Source organism: Gossypium hirsutum, chromosome D11 (genome assembly GCF_007990345.1).
Source record: "Gossypium hirsutum isolate 1008001.06 chromosome D11, Gossypium_hirsutum_v2.1, whole genome shotgun sequence".
Classification (NCBI taxonomy): Eukaryota; Viridiplantae; Streptophyta; class Magnoliopsida; order Malvales; family Malvaceae; genus Gossypium; species Gossypium hirsutum.
In genome coordinates, this window is record NC_053447.1 from 7,492,812 (window position 1) to 7,507,616 (window position 14,805).

The 14,805-nt window shown below is 31.2% G+C and overlaps 1 protein-coding gene and 1 pseudogene across 1 annotated transcript; one reads left to right on the forward strand and one right to left on the reverse strand.

The window, feature by feature from the left end:
* The first annotated feature begins 9,238 nt into the window (after positions 1–9,238).
* LOC107911925 (cytochrome P450 704C1-like) lies at positions 9,239–11,546 on the forward strand (annotated as a pseudogene).
* Positions 11,547–11,706: 160 nt separating this feature from the next.
* Positions 11,707–13,312, reverse strand: LOC107911926 (uncharacterized). The gene is made up of 5 exons (XM_016839923.2): positions 12,984–13,312; positions 12,861–12,898; positions 12,529–12,761; positions 12,135–12,264; positions 11,707–12,053 (listed from the first exon to the last, which is right to left on the reverse strand). Exons 1-5 carry the CDS (start codon positions 13,138–13,140, stop codon positions 11,928–11,930), a joined length of 684 nt encoding a protein of 227 aa, XP_016695412.1. The 5' UTR covers positions 13,141–13,312; the 3' UTR covers positions 11,707–11,927.
* Positions 13,313–14,805: the final 1,493 nt, after the last annotated feature.

Below are 14,805 nucleotides of genomic sequence, written 5' to 3' on the forward strand. Positions count from 1 at the left end.
CTCTATACATTATCTTAGCCATACTTATTACAGAACTAACACAATTTATTCATATTTTCCTATAAAGACAAACGTTCAAATCTTACCAAACATTCTTGACAGATCACGCCACACAGGCCAAACAGAACACATCATACATGCATCATATAGAATCTCATGTTTACTGTCTCGACAGACTTCACAAAAGATGTCATAGGTCTCTTCCTCATGGTTTTATATAGAGTTTTATGTATCGTGATCTGCCATTTCGATTTACACATCATCGAAATGTACACCATGAACATATCTACAGACATATGTAATAGCCCGATTTTGGTTCTAGTCGGAACAGTGGTTTCGGGACCACAAATCCGACGAGGAAAAATGTAATGGCCTGAATTTTCAAAGGTGTCCGAACGGTGATTCGAGATCACTAAATTTGACAAATGAGTAGAAAATATTATTAATTTAGTAGTATAAGTTAAATGTGAAGTTAGGAAAAAATTTTAAATAGTAAATAGTGCACTAGAAATAAATATTAAAATAATTAGAATCGAAAACGAGGTATTGAGACATCAGAGATTTTAAACCGAGCCATAAATATTTTTATAAATATTTATGGAGTGTTAAAAAGTTAGTATTAAAGTTTCGTCAAGAAATTTTAAAGTTCCGATAATTAATTGAACAAAAAGGACTAAATTGTAACAAATGCAAAATTATAGGAAATGATTAAATAGCTTAAATGATAAAAGGAAGAGGACTTAAAAGGAAAATAGACCCAAGGTCTATTTGGGCTGGACGGCAAAGGCATGAAATCAGCAAGAAAGTCAGGAGAATTAAGGTTAAAATTGGAATATTGCAAAATTTGCTTAATAAAGTTAGGACCAAAGTGGAATTATCTAGATTTCTCTTTATTTTTCTGCATTCTCATCAGCTAAAACACCATAGAAGGGTTTCTTCAAGCTGGTTCTTCATATTTTTACTGCAGGTAAGTTCAATTCTTGATTATTTCTTGAAATTTTTGTGTTTTTGGGACTTTTACAACTAGGCCCACTTGTTGAATTCATTAGTTTTTGATTCTATGAAAGAATTTGAAAGTTGCTACGAATACATGCTGGAAGTATATGATGATTTAGCATGGAATTAGAGCTTTAAATTGTTCATATGCTGATTTTATTGAAAGAATTGAATAGAAAGTGAATGTTTGGGACCTAATAGTAAAAGAGTTTGAAGATAGAGTTATATGTGGAAATTCTGAATTTAAATAGTTTTGATACAACTTATAATGTCTAGGGAAAGTATTAATTGAGAAAATTAGATTAATTGAGGGGTTAGTTGAGAAAGGACCAAATTGAATAAACTGTGAAATTTGGGGCAAAATAGAAATCAGCATTTTGCACTAAAGTAGTTTTGGACAGCAGCAGTAGTATAACTTTGAAAAATCACCAAAAATTGTGAGAATTTAATTAGAGGGTGAATAAAATATGAAATTAAAGCTTATTGAGTCTAGTTTATTATAAAAGAAACGGTGTAAGCAATGGAATTATAAATCATAAGATATAATAGATTTTGTGAGACAAGGTCAGAATGAATTCGGGTTCCCCTGTTTTGATTTTGTAAAATCATTAAAAATTTTAAAAAAATTATTATGAGTTATAATTTATATGTTTAGAATCCTTAATGAGTCTATTTTCATAAGAAACAAACGAAAACATCATCCGAATTTTGTACAATGAGATAATTAATTTTTAGTGAAGAGTGGTTGGAACTGTTAGACAACGAAACAGGGGAAAATTTAAAGAATAAACTGTACTATTTTGCTGAACCAAAAATTATGAAAATTTTATGGTAAGAAGATATGTGAGCCTAGTTTCAGGGAAAATTTACGGATCTTAATTTGGAGCTCTGTAACTCTAGATAAAAATAATTTAGTGACTCAGACTCAGACAGACAGCTTGAATTTTACATACAAGAAAATAGTGAAAGTATGAATAATGTTGTTTAAGTGTGTTATACACATTAAGGATTTGGAATGGAGAGGAGGAGGAGGAAAATTGAAAAATATATGAATGATTTGTGTATAATTGGTCATATGCTTGATTATAATTGATAAACGATGAAATAGAAATGATGCTTATATTTGTGCATTATTGGTCATGGTTTAAGCTCATGTGTGAAAATAAAGTTTCATAGTATGTGTGTATGGTATATTCGGTATATGATTGGCATGAAATAATGTCATGAATGGTTTATGAATTAACACATGTTGGTAAGCCTGATACATGAATAAGTGTTGTGCTCATCCATGCTTATAATGCTTATGCTATATGTGTATTTGGCTAACATATTTGGTGTATATGCTTAGGCTTTGGCCAAGTAGTTGCTAGATTATGCTATGTTAAATTTATAAGTTATGCATTGAAATGGTTTATCATGTGGTTAGCCCCAAAAAGAGTTATGTTTAAATACACTAGCTTGCGACTATGGTTGAATGATATGTTTATATCTTATGTGATGTGCATAGAAAACGAGTGTGGAAAGATGATGAAATAATAAGTTCATATGGCTAAAATTTAATGATTAAGTGTTTGTCGAAACCGTTTTTTGAAAAACAAAAATTTAGTTGTCGATTTAAAAATAAAAATTGGAGTCATCACCGATCCTTGATTGAGGTGTGATCGGCTCACCTTAAAAACAATTTTGGTCTGCGAAATTTGAGAAAACAGGTTCGGGAGTCAGTTACGCATGACGAAGGGTTAGCACCCTCGAAACGCCCAAAATCGGTACCAAATTGATTAGTTAATGTCTTGGTGTCGAAAACTTGAAAAGATTTTAAAAGGAAACTTTTTATCTCATGAATGAATCAAGATAATAAATACATTCTTATTTCAAAGAAATAAAACACCACACCCAGTGAGTTAGGGCACAATATTTTTAAATCTTCAAAATTCTGAATATTGCCTTTTGCTTTAGAAATTCTTATTTCGAGATAATAAAATGTCATGACCAGTAAGTTAGGACCCAACATTTTGAATTCCCGAGAATAAGCTTTTATTTGAAATTTGTGAATTTATTGCAAAACAAATATTTGGCTTTCTAAATTCATCGAAAAATAATCGCCATCCAGTAAGTTAGGACACGATCTTTCTCGAGAATCATGAATGTCAAATATTTTAAAATTTTATAAAATATGATGATTTAAATACTTCAATAAAACCAAAATATATTTCCCAAAAAGTATGTTAAAAGTTAATGTATAATTGGAAACAAAAACTTTAATTTAAAACATATATGAATAAATATTCACAAATATATATACAAGTAAAATATACAAGTAAATTTACAAGCATGTGTACGCATATATTCAACATGTAAATATATGTGTACATATAAAAAGATGGAATGGAATATATCAATCAAAATTTAATAAAAATGCATGTATGTATTTGAAAATCGTGAAAATAACATAAAAATATAAAAATATGTACATGTATATATATTTACAAAATAAAATGTATAGGTATATGTGTATGTATATGTAAACCATGAAAATATGTATACATTAAAACATTTATATATATATGTATATGTACGATATGTATAAAATAATAGAATATATATAGAACAGTAAAAAAATGTTTTTTTTTAAAATGTATATATACGTATGAACCATAAAACATGGAAAATATATGAACATTATAAAATATAAATGTATATATATATGTATATAAAACTATGAGAATAAAACAATAACGAAATATAAAAAAAAGGTATGTATATGCATTAAAAAACATTTAATGTATAAAGTACATATTATATAGTACATATGCATGCGTATGTATATATAGTAGTAATAATAATAATAACAAATGGGGACTAAATCAAAATTAAATAGAATTTTAAGGTCAAAATTTAAAAAAAAACAAAAAAGGCTAAATCATATTGCGCATGAAAGGGGAAGGACCAAAGAAAGAAATATCCCCGCGCTGGCAAAACGGCACCGTTTCAGCGAGATTTACGCGCATGGTCCATGGGTCGAATTGAAACAGGAGCGAAATTTTGTGGCGAAATTGCAAATACATGAAATACCGCATTAAAATTAAAATAAAGGAGGATGGACCAAACGCGCAAATTACCCATTTAGAGTCAAAACGCGCGGATCCTCCCCTCCGGGTCGGGTCACCGCGCGGGTCATGGCCATCTAAACGGCGCCGTTTCGCTAACATGATTTAAAACAAAAAATTTGTTTTCCAAGTCCTATTCTTTTTGCAACAGTAAGAAGAAAAAATAAAAGGCAAGACCTTCTGCTAGGGTTGCTTTCAATCCCAGCTCTCCATGCCGCTGCCGGTGCCAACACTCCGATCGCGACGGAGATGGCAACAATCAGACGTTTTTCAACGAAAGAGGTAAGATCCCTCTTCTGTTTTCTTCATTTTAAATGAAAAAATAAAAAAATAAGATAAAAAAGAACAAAAAATAAAATAAAATAAAACAATAGACACGATACACCTTCAAGGAAAAGAAATATTATTTGTAATCTCAGTACCTCTCTTTATTTCCGTATCTTTCCTTTTTACAGATTTTCGCCCCCCCTTTTTTACAAATTTTCTATGGCTTTAAATAGCTGAAAATAATAATGCAAATCCCCTCTTTTTCGTTATTCTGATATTGTCATCGATTGTTTGTTGCTGTAGGTTCAACATGCGCGACGTGCGCGGGGCGGGGAGGAGCGGCGCACGTGGAGGAGGCTTGCTCCGATCCTTGCGGCGGCTGGAAAGGGAGGCTCCTAGGGTTTCTGTTTTTGGTTAAGCTTTGGGCTAGGTTTAGTTTGGGTTAGGTGTTGGGCCATTCTAGGTTTAGTTGGGTCTGTTTATTGGTTTGGGCCCGGGCATATTTGGGTTTGTACAGTGTTAATTTCATGAAATATATAATGTATGATGAAATGTATTTAGTGTTGAAATGAAAGTAAAATAAAAATGCGAAAATCGAAAAAATGATCAAATTAAGCGGAACGCCGGATTTGAGTACTTCTGATCAAGAGATAAAGTGATAAGTGGTAGCTTTAGCTACACTTATCTGATCAAGTGAAAAAGTGATAAGTGCTATACTTATCTGATCAAGTGAAAAAGTGATAAGTGTTATACTTATCTGATCAAGTGAAAAAGTGATAAGTGCTATACTTATCTGATCAAGTGACAAAGTGATAAGTGGTAGCTTTAGCTACACTTATCTGATCAAGTGACAAAGTGATAAGTGGTAGCCTCAGCTACACTTATCTGATCAAGTGAAAAAGTGATAAGTGGTAGCCTTAGCTACACTTATCTGATCAAGTGAAAAAGTGATAAGTGGTAGCCTAGCTACACTTATCTGATCAAGGACAAGTGATAAGTGATTATACGTAAGACCATAGTTATACTATGGCAAAGTGAAAGTGAAGTACTCAATTTTCCGTAACCGTTCCTTAATTTTGATCAAGGATGGTAAGTGACAAATGGGCCCAAAAGAACTAAAGCAAATGGATAAGTGGTTGTGTATTTATACCAGGATGATGTTGTTATTTAAGCTAAAGTGATATTTTCATTGCAAAATTGAGAATTTCATAAATGTGTTAATGAATTGTATAATCGATAAACGTTGAGTTAAATGGTAAATACGTATTAGTGTTAAACTTAGTGACATTGAATTGTATGTGAATTAAATGGAAATTGCTAGTGATATGATTTAAATTGTGAGCATGAGAAATTGCGAATTGAATGAAATAGAAACGAAGCATTGAATTGCATGAGTATGTATCGGGTCTCGTAGGCCCAATTTTATTATGATTATAATGTTTTGAGGATATATTGTAAAGAGTTATAAAAGCATGTTAATAATTTTGAAAGTTTTAATTTAGATGAAATTTTATAACTCGGTTAAATACGTTTGCAAGTGTTTGTGTTCTAGTAATGCCTCATACCCTATTCCAGTGTCAGATACGGGTAAGGGGTGTTACAACATATCATATCATACCATGGGTATTAACTATATGGTTTGACACACATTCATGTATCATGTTCTACTTTTCTAGTCTCGTATTACTAGAGGCTACACCATGAATGATTCCAAATCATACCAAGCTGCCATGGGCCTTTACCTCATGGTCTTACACTCGTTTTCAATCTATATGTTAGTCTGGTTAGCATTATAATTGCCTTACTAAAGGCTTCATTATGAGAAATTTCTCATTACTTACTTACCCAGAAGTAACTGTATTCCTGTTTGACATTATTTTCGTATCACAACTATACATATATTCTTATCAATTAGTATTCTCTCAATAGAACCTTACACATATCATCATAACACTTACTTCATCTTTACTATGATGATACATTTACCGATTACTATAGATACCATCATCCTTTATATATAAATACTTCTACTTGAAAAGTTTACACAAGAGAGTCAGGGAAGAGACTCACCTGATTCTTACCTACTGCGGTTCTAAGCTTTAGACTCAAATATCCCTCTCAAACCAGCAACAACCATTGCTTAGAAACATAATTTTACTATTACAACTCTTGTACATACAATTTACTTATCATCTCAATTGTTGACAACTTCATACAAAACATTGCACTTACAACTTTCTGTTCAAAAATCACATACAAACTTATTCAGAAATTAGCATACAAAGCTGAAATACTTACCCTGAGATGAAATAACCATTGATTAAACTTAGAATCTTAGCTTCCAGTTTGGCAAGGAAGAGATATAAAACAAAGAATCAGAAAACAACATTTAAGGAAGAAGAAAAGAAGAACCTCTTTAAGAACCCATCTCACACATATATATGACACATATATTTGCCTTCTTAATGGTCTATAGTTTCCAAAGAAATTTAAATAAACACCCAACATTCACAATTTTCAAACTAGGTTATCCAATTGATTTCTAACCATTTTACTTATAATCTAACTAGCACAGTATTCCAGACAAATCAGACGTACTATACCTTAGGCAGTAACTCATATCATACTTACCCTTTTTGCTTAACACCATCTTTTCTCTTAATTACCAGAATATCCTGAACTAAAATTCTCACTTACTCATGTGGTGGTTACTATATGCCTACACATATACGTTAAAAATAATCATTTGAAGGGATAACACTTTGTTTGGCAAATTATTTACTACTATATGACAAAACTTTGGACCCGTCAGAGGCTTAGTATTTATTTTCCCTCTCCCACCACTAATTCAACAACTACTACTTTATTACTATGAATGTTGATCAAAATTTAGTAATGGAATTGGTTGTGGGATTTGTTTTTACAAAATAAATTCATTCATTTAAATAACTACATAGACATGGTCAATGAATCGATCCCATGACCTTAAAGATAAGGTAAACACTCTTGATCAATTGGTCAAATATTGGGATTCTAGTTGTAAGGATTTTTGTTAGAACAAGATATTGAAAGAATTAATTAAAAAAGGTTTGGAATATGCTTTAAGTTTTTGTACTCTTCACGTGTTTGAAATTTAATCCATTTACTTTTATTTTCAGAAATGTAGTTTCTCTACTATTCAAATTTTAAAATTCAGGTCTAATTGTTAATTTTACCTTTTTTTTGTCAAATCCGTTAGTGTGACATTTTGAAATTAAAAAAAAATACTCAACCGATAGTCATATAACAAAAAACAATATTGTAAAGAACTTCAATTTAATAAAAAAACTTAACAAACTAAATTTTTTAAAAATAAAAATAGAAAGACAATATTCTAATTCTACGAAAAATATAAGACTTAAACATACTTTTAACCATTGAATTATGATGTCGCAAAAAATATGTTAAAAATTGGTATCCAATTATTACCAAAAAATTTAATAACCTATAATTGTGAATAAAGATAGATAAAATTTATTAGTAGGAGTAAATAAAAATTTTAAGTGTTTTATTATTATAATTAAGATTATTCCTTTTATATTAATGTATACTTATGATTTTTAGTTATTTTCATGTCCGTTTTATGATTTTATTCGTAGTTCGAGGTTATCTCTCTTAACAATATCGTTTCCAAAGTTTAAACTATATTTTTCTCTTAAAAATACAATATATCTTACCATTTATATAAATTTATTTATTTTTCATTTCTAAATCATAATCCATTTTGTTAGTTGTAAAATATATATAGGGTGAACTAATGCCAAGTTGTTTCAATAAATCCAAGATACTAAATTTGATTAAAAATAATAATAATTAATCTATTTAAGGATATTTTACTGTTGTTATGTTTTTGGGTTTTTAAAAAATAATAAAACTGTTAAATGATAGGTTAGTTAATTAAAAGTGTATATTACTCATTTAAGCTTTTTTAAAATATTATTATTGTATTTATTCAAATTTTTTTAGAGAAAAAAACTTACCTAAACTACTTTCTTAGCGCTAATATGAAACTACCCTACCATTCCACTATTTCTTAAGCAACATTCATAAGTCAAACATTGTAATATTATTAAAATATACATCCCAATTAAATTATTGTTATGTTAATTTTATTTCATCTTAGCCAATCAAACGTAATGATAAAAATTACTATTTCTTCCAAGGTGGTCCATAGACAATGTTGAATTGGACATCACCATAATTGTCCATTTTGTTTAAAATTAGCATCTCAAATGCCTTTGGAAAATAAATGAGTTTGGCATAGAGAACCGTGTTTTATTTGAGGAATTTGACTTTATAAATTTAAAAAATTATGAAAATAATTCGACTTCAAAATTAATTACGAGAATGACTTGATTTCTACAGTGGCACCACCCTGAAAATCCCCCCAAAAAATAACTTTTTTGGTGCATCGGACTGAAGTAATTATCCTTTTTAGATTGGCCGAAAAACAAGTTTCGCATGAGAGAGAATGGCGGCACCTAATTAAACTTTTAGTCTATTTACATGTTAGATCTGTCATATTTTAAAATTAAATTTAAATAGCCCTTAAAAGATATAAAAATAACAAAAATAAACTCTTCTCATTTTTTTTAAAAACAATAAACTTAAAAAATTATATAAAATTTTTATTTAAATTACTCAATATATCCTTCAAAAAATTTCCTCTCAAATTTATCTAAATTTAAACAATTTCAGTTTATTTTCATAATTAATCTAAAAATTAGATATTTTCATAATTTTTTAAACTTATGCGATGAGATTCCTAAAGAACCCAACTAAAAAACTCAACTTGTTAGATCTTCCTAACATAAATAAATGAGTTCGGCACTGAGGCTCTATCTGTCACGATAGTTCACGTAAATAAATGCCTCCAAGAATTTGATAGAAGGAGGCAAAACTTAGTCTTGTTGGCTGCCGCAAAGGAAGCCTTCTCCATGGATTTCTCCAACTCATTTACCTTCACAGCTTTGCTTCTGCTCATCTCCCTAATCTCCTTCAAGTTCTTATCTGCAAAATTGAGGCGAAAACAGAGAAAGAACAAGTACCACCCCGTTGCCGGCACGTTTGTTAACCAGCTCCTCAACTTCAAAAGATTGCATCATTATATGACTGATCTTGCAGCCAAGTATCGGACCTGCAGGCTGCTTTCTCCTTTCAGGAATGAGATTTATACCTCGGATCCTGCCAACGTTGAGTATATACTCAAAACCAACTTCAACAATTATGGCAAGGTACTTTCCTACCTCAAAAAAATCAACTTATTTGTTGGCCTGACATTTTTGAACTCTTCCTGTGGTTGGCTAAGAGAAAAAAGTAGCTTAATTTCTAATTAGATAGATTTTAGAAACACCCAGATAATAATGTCAGTTAGGGTTTCACTTTCATCAGTAATTAGTATAATGAAAGGGCTTTTTGATAATGAACTTGTTGCTGGTTTTTCAATTTGTGTGCAGGGTGAATATAATCACAGCTTGCTAAGGGATTTACTTGGTGAGGGGATTTTCACAGTGGATGGGGATAAATGGCGTGAACAGAGGAAGGTATCAAGCTATGAATTCTCAACAAAGGTGTTAAGAGATTTCAGCAGTGTTGTCTTTCGGAAAAATGTGGCACGACTTGCCAATATAGTCTCGGAGGCAGCTAATTCCAATGAGACAATGGATATGCAAGTAAGTTCACCTAATGGAAATGTTTGGGTGATATATAACTGTTGAATAACACAAAGTTCTGCAGGACTTGTTTCTGAAATCGACTTTGGATTCAATATTCAAAGTTGCATTTGGGGTTGAACTAGATAGCATGTGTGGATCCAATGAAGAAGGCAAGGAGTTCGCAGCTGCTTTTGATGATTCAAGTGCTTTAACTCTTTATCGATATGTTGATCCCTTCTGGAAGATCAAGAGATATCTTAACATCGGATCGAAGCTGCATTAAAGAGAAATATAAAAGTGGTTGATAATTTTGTGTATAAGCTGATCCATAACAAGATTGAGCAACTACGCGACTCCAAGGACGATTCGGCTGTAGTAAGTAAAAAATAGAGCTACTTGAGCTTTTTATATGAAGAGTTGAAGTAGAATTCTGAACTGATCTGTATTTCTATGGGATTCTGCAGATAAAAAAGGAAGACATTTTAACTAGATTCCTCGAAGTGACTGACACTGACCCCAAATACTTGCGAGATATAATTCTTAACTTCATAATTGCTGGCAAAGACACAACAGCAGCCTCTCTGTCGTGGTTTATATACATGCTGTGCAAACATCCTGATGTTCAAGAAAAGGTTGCTGCAGAAGTGAAGGAAGCAACTAAATCGATGGAGGTTAAAGATGTTGCTGTATTCGCTGCTGGCCTGAGCGAAGAAGCTTTAGGAAAAATGCACTATCTTCATGCGGCTATAACTGAAACTTTAAGGCTCTACCCAGCCGTTCCTGTGGTAAGGAAATTCCATTTGCCATAAAGCTTGAATACTCTATTTGGAAAATCAATTTGTTGATCATCTTGATTGCAGGATGCAAAGGTATGTTTGGCTGATGATACTCTACCAGATGGTTTCAGTGCAAGGAAAGGGGATATGATTGCTTATCAACCTTATGCAATGGGTTGAATGAAGTTCATTTGGGGTGACAATGCGGAGGAGTTCAGACCCGAGAGATGGCTTGACAAGAATGGCATGTTCCAGCCAGAAAACCCTTTCAAGTTTACAGCTTTCCAGGTATGCAAGAATATGCATCTTCAGCACTTGCAGGAATCGCTCTATGCGTTGATCTCAAAACCATTGACCTCGGTTTTCATTTGATTAACAGGCAGGACCTCGGATTTGTCTGGGTAAAGAGTTTGCTTATAGGCAGATGAAGATCTTCTCAGCTGTTCTTCTCCGCTGCTTTGTATTCAAATTGAGTGATGAGAACAGAACAGTGACATACAGGACGATGATCAATCTCCATATAGACGGGGGTCTTCATGTTTGTGCATTTCTCCGATGTCAAACTTAAACCTGGTTTCATCTGTTGGCTGTCTCGGTTCATTGTAAACTTTAAATATCTATATACCACGTAAAACCTGAATCATCTCTTGTCCTATAAAACGGGTTCAGGCAACCGCTAAATAAGCAAAACCAAGTCGTTTAGACAACACACTTCATGGTTCTAACTTTTCGCTTCCAATTCCTAGCAGAATATTCCAATGGATTCAAAATCCTGATGATCTTAATGCAAAGATCTAACAAAAAGTAATTCAGTTCTCCTTCCCCTGGTTTCTAGCAGGGTCATATATAAAATTTAAAAAGAAAAGAGAGAGAACTGCCATATGCATGTAGTGAATTAATTATGGGTAATATATGTTGCTACAATTCAACAAAATCAAAGACATATCATCTTTAACAAAATTGAGCTCAGAATCAACAGCAGGATGATCACTCATACAAGTGGACAGCTTATAGTTAAGCCAGCTTAAACAAATGGACAATGTCAATGGATGCATACACTTGAAGTAGAAACAGTGTTGAATGAAATTTCATGTAGTCACTGGAGGTAGTTGAGGCGCCCCTGGTCTTGACCTCCATCCTTTGCGATTCCTATAAGCCTCAATAGCCTGTAACCTAAGCCTCTCCTTTGAAGCATCGAGTAAGGCCGTTGATCCCTGCAAAAGTAGAAACTCCTTGTTTGAATGAGTCAAACCACTAGTATAACATTTAATGTAACATGAAATTATAAAAATTACCTTGGGTACTGTAACCAACTTCGGTGGAGCTTCAACCACATCTCCAAATTTTACGTGCTCTCTTCCAGGAAACTCTAGATTCTCTTCTGTTCCAGCACTCTTATGCTTTTTCTTCTTTGCTTCAAAATACCTACACAAGAACCAAAATCTTGTAAATTATGAATAATCTAGCATGCAAGAAACAGAAACAAGAAAAAAAAAAACAAGTACACAATTCAGCAGATTATATATCATTTACAATGTGGTATAATACTAAATCTCTACTATGTTCACTCACAGTTATAAAGTATTCTCTACCATATAATCTATTGCAGTTACTATAATGAAGTCTAAGCTAAAATTCTATTGTCGTTTCTATTGCCAATTACGTGAGGAAAGGACAGGGAGAAGTTACTTTTTCTTGCGCTCCCGCCGTTTAGAACTGCTAGCTAACTTATCAGCCGTTGCTTCAAACCGGAGATCAGTTACTTGATTCCTCTTTCTTTTCTTATTTTTCTTCCCACCTTTGCTATTCCGCATCGTACCTTCGCCGCTATCTGAATCTTGAGATTTCTTCAAATGCTTATCATTGCCTCCATCTTTGATCTCATTAGCTTTCAACTTAACTTCATTCACCGCTCGGTTTTTCTGCATCACAAATTATAGTACTTGGATTTGAATCAACCGACTTAAGCTTAAAAGTTTAAACCGAACATAATTAGTCAGTTTGAATGATAAATGACTCACTTTTTTCTCAGCATTCCCTTCTTCTGCTTTATGCTCACCTAGAAACAGAAAGGAGATGAATCCGTTAAAAAGGTGGAAGGAAAGGAAACAAACTAACGAGAAAAAGAGAGAGATGAAAGGAACCGTGAGGAGGAGAATCTGTGGTGAAGGACATGATTTTGCGGAGTTTAGAAGGTAAAGCCTCGACTTGGGAGGGATCAGGAGGCGGAGGGAGTCTGGCCGGACCACCATGAGCAGCTCTATAATTCTTCTCTCTCCTTCTCCTTCCTTTGCCTCCCATGTTTGTTTGCTTGTATTTTCCTCTCTTTTTTTTAAATGATCTGATAATTCCTTGCAAATCCCTAAAATAGAAGAACCCTAGCCACTCTTAAGTCTAAAACCCTTTGAAGGAAAATACACAAAGATAAGAGATTCATAAACGGAGGGGATTATAAGTCCAAGTTTTATTTGGTGTGATGTTTTTTTTTTAATCCGATAAATATTAAAATTATACATATATAATTGTATATATAAATTTTGATTTTATATAATTAACATAACTATTGATATTGCATCATTTTATGGTTATATATCACATTCATAAATTATTATATTTATTCAATATAAAAATAATTAAAATAATTATTTTTTAAAATGTATATAGTTAAATCAAAATTAATGTTTCAATATATATTTAAACCACAATTAAAGTTCATGTATATAATTGCACATTAAATCAAAGTTTATGTATACTTTTGAGATTTATCCCTTTTTAAATTAATATTTGTAATATTTTTAAAGTATTTTTTAATAACTTTTTAATTATTTTTCAATTGAGTTAGTATGTATTAATACCTGATATTAACTCAATCAAATATTTAAATATAATATAAATATTGTGTATATTTATTCCGAATTAAGTAAAATTATTTGTAATTACACATATATGGTATATTTGAGCAATTATTGTAATTAATGTGTCTCATTGATTTGAAAGTAATTGAAGCAATCAATTCTAAGAGCAAGAGTTGCAATAATTTAATTATCTTATGATTTTCTAACCACACTTTATATATAATTTAATTATCTTATGATTGGATCTTTGGTTTTAATCACAGAGTGGGGAACTATTCTGTTTATGAAGCTGAATGACATTGGCACAAGGAAATTTTCATGACAAATTATCGATTACAACTGATAAAATGGAAGTCATCGGGGACATTAAGAAAAAATTTTTGAAGGGATCAAATTCTACTTTAATAAGGCGCATTACTTGTCTCTTACGGAAGGAGGCATCCTGATCCATTGATTATGTCTCTAGAAAAGATAATATGGAAGCTAATCAAATTACTAAGTTGACCGTTGAAGAGAGAAAGGTGTAGGGTTATATGTTGACTCTCCTCTTATTTATTTCTAGTTTTTTTTTGTAATTCTTCTTTATTCACCAAAAAAAATTAGTATTTTAATTTCAAGATGTTTATTTTATCTTTTAAAATATATGTATATATTATTTTATTAATTTTTTAAATAATTTAAAATTTTTATTTAGAAGAGATGATTTTTCTTACATTTCCACCTTCTAAATATTTAACTAAAATAAACCATATTTATTATAAATAATTTAAAGTATACATTATTTATTATTACTTATTTATATTTGATTAAGAACCAATTAATGATTACAAATAGCATATGTAACGTTAGATAGGAAACAACTTAATACATAATGCTATACTGCACAAAATGTTTTATCTTTGTGGTTAATTTTATTAGTATTCATATTGTTGAATATTTTATTGGACTAATGTATTACATGTTTTGATACTTGTTTATATTTTTCTTATAATTTTTTTAGAATTTAAATTTATGTAATTGTCAAATTATAATTTATACTATCAAACTTTATAGAAAGATTTATGCTGCAATTTCATTGACTAAACATATCTAGAAAATTAAAATTCATTAC